Here is an 8,053-nt window from a genome sequence, read left to right as displayed (position 1 = left end):
CCTAATAAATTCAACCAGAGCATTATGCATTTTATAACTTCTTATGCAAGCCTTGGAAAATGTAAGACTTATATTATCTGTGTAGTATGTACTACAGTATGTCATTTATGTCACTTGTCCCGTTGTTTTATTAAATGTAAGTCGGTATCAAAATAAACATAGGAATGTGTTACATTAACAAATAGGAAAGAAGTTTTTATTCAACTTTGTGTATGTTGATGGGATACGTAAATTATAATGATGTGAAATGATTAATGTTTTCAGACTAGTCATTCCGTGACATTTAAAAACTAATTAAACGCGTGTTGTAATATCACTTCTTAAACGAATGACGTGTTTTATCATGAGATGAAAAACTCAAGGTAAAATAACATTTTGTCTTAATTTTTGCTTTTCGATGAAAAAAAAATGGAACTATGTCAAACCATGAAGTATATAGATATAAAAGTATGAGAAAACGATTAGAAACAAATACATGTCTATCACAAGCTGTATTAGACAGACCCGAATAAACATATCGTTACTAGTAAGGTTATTTTCTCAGTGTTTGGATTATATGCCGCCAGATATCTTAATTGGGCTTACGAAAGACATCTTTTTGTGAGAATATAGAGCTTCACTACGTGGTGGTGGTTAAATGGTGATCAATAATAAGTCACGTTTCAGTAGTCACACGTTGTTTCAACATTTGTATTGATAGCACAAGTATGAACGTTTAGTCATAACAATATCAATATTGTTGTATATGGTAATATATTCTTATGTACTGAATATAAAACAACTAACATTTAACATTTTTTCGAATTCTATTTTTATCTCAAATATAAATATATGTGTGTGTGTGTATGTTAGTTCAATAAACTATATCTTTTTTTTTTAAACATTTCTTTAATTTAAAATAGCAATTAGAATTAACAGTACATAAAAGGTTACTAACATTCATAACCATAGCTTTTAAAATAATAGAACAAAACTTCTGGTTTTGATGGCAGTTCTTTCTCTAGTAAATATTACTCCGGTAGGTTAGTGGTAAGATCACGGACTTCCAACACTAAAATTCGGAGTTTGTTTCCTACTGTGGGCAGAACACAGATCGCCTTTATGTAGCTTTGCGCTAAACGATTACAACAAAAAACACCAACATCGTAGTAAATAGCCATAGAAGTAGCGTCGTTTGAAATACATTTATCAAAGGCTATTTCAATTCATATATAAAAATAATGAAAACGTACCATAGTAAATCGGTAAAACTTAAATATCATTGCTGATAAGTTGTTTCGCTGTCATTATATACTTTACAAACTACAGAGATAATTTTGTTTCATTTCGGATATTCGCGCAAAGCTACTTAAAGACTATTTACACTAGCCATGTCTGACTTTGGATTGATAAACTTGAGGGGAGGCAGCTAGTCAACAACACTCACCGCCAATTCTTGGACTACTCTTGTCTGACGGAATAGTAGGATTTGACCATCACCTTTATGACACACCCTATTAATTCTGAGAAAGAATACCATCTTATTTTTACAATCAATTAATCATGTAATTCCGCCTAACTTACATTAACCTTAACATAACAGAACACACAGTATAAACAATGAGGCACATAATGTTACTTCATATAGCTCGAAGCGCGTACAGAATGTAAAAGTATTACAAGACATGCAGATTATCACAAGATCTAACTTTAAATTCACACTTTTGCAAAAATTTGCTCATTAATCCAAGAGCCTTTCCACTGAAACGTTTAGACCTGTAGATGGCGTTGTCATTAGTCGTTGTGCTAGATCTCAGGCGGATTTGACTAATAACACCTACCAAGAGTTCGTCTACGTTGTGTGTAATAGCCGCTGAAGTTTCGATAAACTTAACATTGTATTTGTTGGCTAGAGTTCGGCCCTCTGTAAAAAAGAAATAACAACACTGTGTAAGCAATGATTACAAAGTATGGTTTCGACAGACATAATTATGTAAAAATGATCCATCACATGTGTTTGTGTGTATGTCTGTGCGTTAGCTATCACCTTCCAGATTTGGCTGGTACGATTCCGTGTGATAACTTGAAATTGTCTGACGCTGTAAAACGACTATTTCTTCTTAGGATTTTTGTTGAGAAGGGGAATAAAAAAACTTTAAAATTGGACATATTTCACTTTTTATAGACGTTTTGCTTTGAATTCAAAGACATACTTAATCAGCCAAAAGAGTTAATTATTACTATCCACAAAGCTGAGTACGCAATTATCATCCGATGTAGTCACTGGGGTTTAGCAACAAAAAGAGGAACAACATTAGTTAACGTTTTTACTTCCTTAACGGATAGCCTCAGCCAGATTTGAAGATAAAATTTAGTTTAAAAACAAGTAAATAAACAAGCTACATTAACACCACTGTAACTTGTCTCAAATGAACCGATGTCTTCTTTAATAATAGAGCATTTTATCATTCAGTACATTAGTATTTAAAAGTAGGTAACATGATGAAGCAAAATGGCGATTATGCAAATCGTCTGTTTAAAAATACCTTGTAATTTTTTTAAATATTAACAATGATTAATTCACAGCATTGAATAAGCAAAACTAAAACTTAAATCTCTAAATATATCTTTAACCAGTGAATGAATTTCACTATTTTAAAAACTTTTTTTCTAAGTAAGTAAGTAAGTTTTCCAGAAAAGTGTACAGAAAAAATACGATTGTTATCACTCTAATTCTTTTACAGGATTTTTCTGTCTGAGGTCCCAATAATTCCTTTCTTGTACTGAAAACGATACTTAAATATACATACATACATTAAACGGAGGATACGCTACTTTGGGCATATAATTAGATTTGAGGTACATTTTAAAAAACTCCATACTTTATCTCATACTAACGTAATTACAGAGATCTACCAAAGTAGGGATTTTTTTTTTAATTTTAAGTGACTCAGTTTTTTTGTAACTTGACTTTCTTGTTTCAATACTTTTTGTATCATTTCAAAAATGTCTATAATACTACAAGTAGCATTATGAAAGTTGAATAGTTTTATTTTATTTCTTTAATGCTAAAACTAAAATATTCTAAACATTTTCTTCTCTTGTAACACACTGGCATACCGATGTATAATCTATTTAATTAATATTTACAATTAACTTAATTTATAAAACATCGAAAGCTATAAAAAAGCAAACGATGATACTAACACTATTACTTCAATGAAACTAGGTTTAAATAAGAGATATTTTTATAATTTGTAGTTAGCCAATAGCTATTCAAGTTACATAAGTGTTTATATTAAAAATAACAAAGCTTTTAAAAACAGTATTTGTCTAACCCAGCTTGTTTCGAGTTATAATTTTATATTGCTTTGATGTTCAGGAGTTATCGGTTAGCAGGCTGTGCTATCTACCATAAAGTTTAACGTTCTCACAGATAAACAAGAACTTCATTTCAAGTCATGAATACCTTATTATTGGTTTAAAAAACTGTACAAAGTCATTTTGATGGCAGGTGCCACTGACTCATTTCTTCCTCTTTGGTCACTATATTAAAATGTAACTGTGCCACAGCCGAACCCTACGTCGTCTAGTCAATGTTTTGATTAAAATTCCGTTTAGATAGAAAACACAGTGGCTTATACTTAATGAAAACAAAATTTAAACATTTGTCTATGTAAATATATAGAACAGGTAACGTATACCTTCTTCAGTCACTGTTCTACTGCGAACCAAATCTGTTTTGTTTCCGACAAGAATGAGAGCTTTCGGGAAGGCATCAGGCCCTAAAATATGATTAGAATGTTTTGTTCCCAAATATCTCAACAGGGCAAGAGTTCGTCCAGCGTATTCGTAGCTCACTCTATCCGTCACTGAATAAACTACAAGGAAGGCGTCTGTGAAGGAAAAAGTGGTGTCGTCCACCTAATAAGAAAGAAAAGAAAAGGATAGAAGCAGAATTATGACTTATATTAACATTTATAGACAGCGTAACTGACAAATCAAACTTTGGAGAGAAATTTCCTTTCAGAGATATGGTAGATGTTTTTTTCTCTAAGAGTGAGAAATTTTCAATGTGCTTTGATTAAATACTTCTTCCATTAAACGTTTTACGTACACACATATTCATTAAAAGGTTTTATTCGCATAAAACATATTCTATGGAATTGTGGAGAATTTAGTGAAAACTGAGTATTATTTTTATCATATACTTTACATCTCTAGCAATTCATTTATGTGAACAAAAATAGTCTTTTAGAACTGTGTAACTTTAAAATCTGGGGTTCTAATCTCTACGGTGATCACACCACAAACAGACTATGGTTTTGAACCGAATTTTTTTAAAAATGTCTTTAAACGAGACATTTGGCACATAAATAATGGACTTTATTATACTCATGATTGATTTACTACTTCGAAAAATGTCTTAAGTATGATTATAGTCAAGTAAATAAGTGATAAGAAACCTTGTTCCAAACTTTTAACTGAATAATTTTGTTGTATTTTCAAAATCTGAGGAGAATGTTTCTAGATCAAAGATTAACTTTGATATTTCTAATTAGTTTTAATATACTAGTATGATTGAAGTTATCTTGTTTCACTCTATGTGTGTTTACAAAGCACTTAAGATATACTGTTATATTCACTGTTTGAGTTGAAACAAGAGTCAATGGGCACTTAGGCTAGTGAACTGTTACCATAACAGATAGAGGGAGTTAAAATTTATAACTTTTGACACAAATAAAAAAGCAGATAAAAGTTACAACGGCACAGAAAATAGCACATGGATTACATCAAAAATTACGCGTATATGTTTTCTAAATGCATGCTTTTAGAATTATAATTTGGTTAAAAATATGTAAAAATATTTTTCCATATAGTTCACTAAACTCCTTAAAGTTTTCCATTTACACAAAAATGACTTTTTCTTTACATTAGCACGGGCACAATCTGTATGAATAACAATGAAAGCTTTATTTAACCCTACAGTGCATACACCTGTCCCGCGTTGAAAACAGAAGATATCACAATGTGGCTTTGCATTATAATAAGCAAAAAATATCTAACAAACGTTGATGATGTATATTTATCAATGTGTCAAAAATTCATATGACAGTAACTTTAGTCTGGTTGAATCTGATTAGCAAGTCTAATTTCAAGCTTGAACATTCAAATCAATACAGACTTTAAGATGCCAGTTAAGTGACGCTTTGCTACATTTTACTTCTTTTTCTTTTGTTGTTTCATTTTTAAAAAGAAAGAATCTCAACAGAATTTTAGTATTATGTTAAAACATATAGGGAAATACCCTGGTTCTTAAGTACTCTTCTCTTATACGAAACGTTTTATTTGAAATTTGGACAAGTACTGGCACACGTATGAATGAATTACCACAGGCAGTAAACACTAATTTCGATAGATACATAAAATACCGTAACGTGAAGAGAAGACTCGCATTGAAACGTCAGCTCGGTTTCTTCTCCTTCAATAAACACAGAAACTGACCTCTCGTTGTCTTCTTCTGAAAGTTGAAAGACTATTTATCAAATGATTGAAAGTAAAAACACAGATGCTGAAAATTGCACAAATCATTGAAACTTAAAACCAATGGACATTTATCTAGGTACATTGAAATGCAAGCATGGTTTTGATTTCTTTTTTGATTGTGAAAAAAGATTTCACAATAGAACAGTAAAGAATATGTCATACGTACAATTAAAATGTAAAAAAAAAAAAAAAAGAACCATAATAGAACAAGCTTCCTAAACAATAAAGAGTAAAACGAATGAAACTCCACCCATTTTCAAGTCGGACTGAATCTTGACATTTAAACGTGATAGCCCCAAACAATATTAAAGTAATCCAGCGTTGGTTTTAAATTATTTTACGTGTGAAGTGCGATAAAAAATAAACCTTAGGGAAATATCGATTGGCAGAGAGCGAGCATAAGATGTTGACGTTACTCTAAATAAGCATTTCTAAATTTTATTGAACTTAGTATTAACAATGATCTTAATATTTTATAGGAAGTAATCAATAACAAGGAACAGGATGCTCTTAAATGTAAGCATTTTACTCCTCTGAAAACTACGTATAAAGAATCGTATTATGATTATAATAAAAGATGATAGAAAGATAGCCTACCTAAACTATCATAGTAACTCTCGTATCCTGTCAGATATTCAGAGTTCAAGAAGTGGGACACGAGACTTGCTTTACCAACGCTATCTTCTCCAAGAATCATTACACGGTGTCGAGCAGGATTGCTCCCTCTACGGGTAGAATACGATGAGGAAGGGCGTTCACTTGAGTCGCTTCTACTTCCTTCGTAGGATGATTCTATATCGGAACGGGATCGATCCCTGACCAAGTCACCCAAGTGAATGATCCCCTTTGTAGTAACACTAAACCGACGAAGGCGGTGACCACTCGAGATCAAGCTGCCGGGACTAGTGACCATCCTTCGTCTGAACTGAGCCCAAGGATCTACTTCTTCAGCTGTCCATAATTTGCTCCGACGACGCTGAAAGGGTGAAGTAAGTGGGTAGGTGGCCCGTCTGGGACTCTCGGGTTGCTTTAAGCCCCTGCCTCCACTCTTATTCTGACATGTTGTGTGGGCTCTGACTGGGCTGGAGCTGGGAGAATTTCTTGGAGTCGTGCGACATGAAGAATGTGTTAAGGTAAACAAAAACTGTAGGTCTGGCATGCTACAAGCTTGTGTTGTACTAATACTCATGGCTCTGTAACGAGTGTTTGGTCCAACTGAACGTTTTGAAACACCTAACGTCATTCCCCACAAAGCTACTAACCATCTAAAGACAGCGATTATTCTTCGAGTCTTGTTTGCGTAGTATAAAGAGAGATATTTGCAACTCAAGTCCCACGGAGCTATTACAGACTCCTGGCTCTAATCTTCTAACCATAACAACAGAGCTTAAGTGTCACGTGCTCTACTTAGGCTGTCATTGGTAGCTTTTTAAACCTTATTATCGAATGAAAACAGAAGCCGCAATCACACTTCTGTATAGTTAGTTATCTTCAAAGGTGAAATTGATACACTTATAAACAAGATATAAAATCAAGATTGTCAAAAAAAAAAAACAGTGTAAATTTGAAAGTTGTTTAGTTTGACTGTCTTCGCTCCTTCACAAGACAACATTCATGAAGCTAACGAAGGACCAACATATTATGGCTTACTCCATATCTTTCAAATGATACCTAACTGTATGAAACGCTTGTAGTATTGATTTTTGATCTAATCTAATGGTACATTTAGAACACCTTAGTGTTTTCCATTGGCTGGCTTGAAACACAGATGATTCGTATTTTCAGAGTCACAAATGGTATAAACTGGTAAAGACCAGACCTAACAGTTGTGAGTCATGATACAAAACATTCTCGAGTAGCGCTGAAACTTGTCTGTAGCGTAAAATAAATCTAAGAAATACTTTTGGTCTGTCGTGAACGTTTAAAGGGCACCTGTGAAAATATAGCTCGTATTCCGTAAGTGGCAACTGCGAACTGTAGGAAAGTATTTATTCAAGTGTCCCAAGTAAAATTTTCTGTCACACGTAGATGCCCTCTGGAGGTTCGGTAGTAAACTTTGGAACTTACAAAGCAAAAAATTCTTGATTCGATAGTCGCTGACAGACTCAAACTTTCTAAAAAAAACACTAAAGAAAATCAATAATAGAATAAACTGCTTAAATAATAAAGAATACAACGAAAGAACTTTCACCCATTTTCGAATAGGACTGGATCTTTACATATATACGAGACCGTTCCGAACAAAACTAAAGTAATCCAGTGTCGGTTTTAAATTATTTTGCATGTAAGGTACTGTCAAACCAGAGAGCTATTTCATGCGACATATGCTTGTAATTTTCGTCTGACACAAGCAGAGGAAAGAAACAAAAGATATTCAGAATAATCAAATTCTTGTAAGCTAGAAAACATAATGTTTTGTTTTAGCTATTCTATTAAGTAATAATAAAAACCACACTTTACTGCCTATGTATTTTCTGTTTTTGTTTTAGCTATTCTATTAGGTATAATCACAAAAACACTTTGTTAC

At 32.7% G+C, this 8,053-nt stretch overlaps 1 protein-coding gene across 2 annotated transcripts; it reads right to left on the bottom strand.

Annotated features, from left to right (window-relative positions):
* Positions 1 to 912: 912 nt before the first annotated feature.
* Positions 913 to 6,872, bottom strand: LOC143239531 (GTP-binding protein REM 1-like). Of its 2 annotated transcripts, none has more exons than XM_076480686.1 (4): positions 6,124 to 6,872; positions 5,403 to 5,500; positions 3,684 to 3,903; positions 913 to 1,903 (listed from the first exon to the last, which is right to left on the bottom strand). In XM_076480686.1, the coding sequence occupies exons 1-4, from the start codon at positions 6,767 to 6,769 to the stop codon at positions 1,656 to 1,658; spliced, it is 1,212 nt and encodes a 403-aa protein (XP_076336801.1). In that variant the 5' UTR covers positions 6,770 to 6,872; the 3' UTR covers positions 913 to 1,655. The 2 variants fall into 2 exon arrangements, with proteins under 2 accessions (XP_076336801.1, XP_076336802.1); XM_076480687.1 differs by having other exon boundaries at positions 5,412 to 5,500.
* Between the last annotated feature and the right edge of the window lie 1,181 nt (positions 6,873 to 8,053).

The sequence above is a fragment of the Tachypleus tridentatus genome, chromosome 13 (assembly GCF_004210375.1).
Source record: "Tachypleus tridentatus isolate NWPU-2018 chromosome 13, ASM421037v1, whole genome shotgun sequence".
Classification (NCBI taxonomy): domain Eukaryota; kingdom Metazoa; phylum Arthropoda; class Merostomata; order Xiphosura; family Limulidae; genus Tachypleus; species Tachypleus tridentatus.
This window is presented reverse-complemented; position numbering and strand designations above follow the sequence as displayed.

Excerpts from the sequence above, each read along its gene's own strand:
- LOC143239531 (XM_076480686.1), bottom strand. The coding sequence starts at position 6,769 with ATGACGTTAGGTGTTTCAAAACGTTCAGTTGGACCAAACACTCGTTAC. Across the intron at positions 3,904-5,402 it reads TTCACGTTACGGTATTTTAT|GTGGACGACACCACTTTTTC; the intron begins GTATCTATCGAA and ends CTTTCTTATTAG. Across the intron at positions 1,904-3,683 it reads TAGAACAGTGACTGAAGAAG|AGGGCCGAACTCTAGCCAAC; the intron begins GTATACGTTACC and ends TCTTTTTTACAG.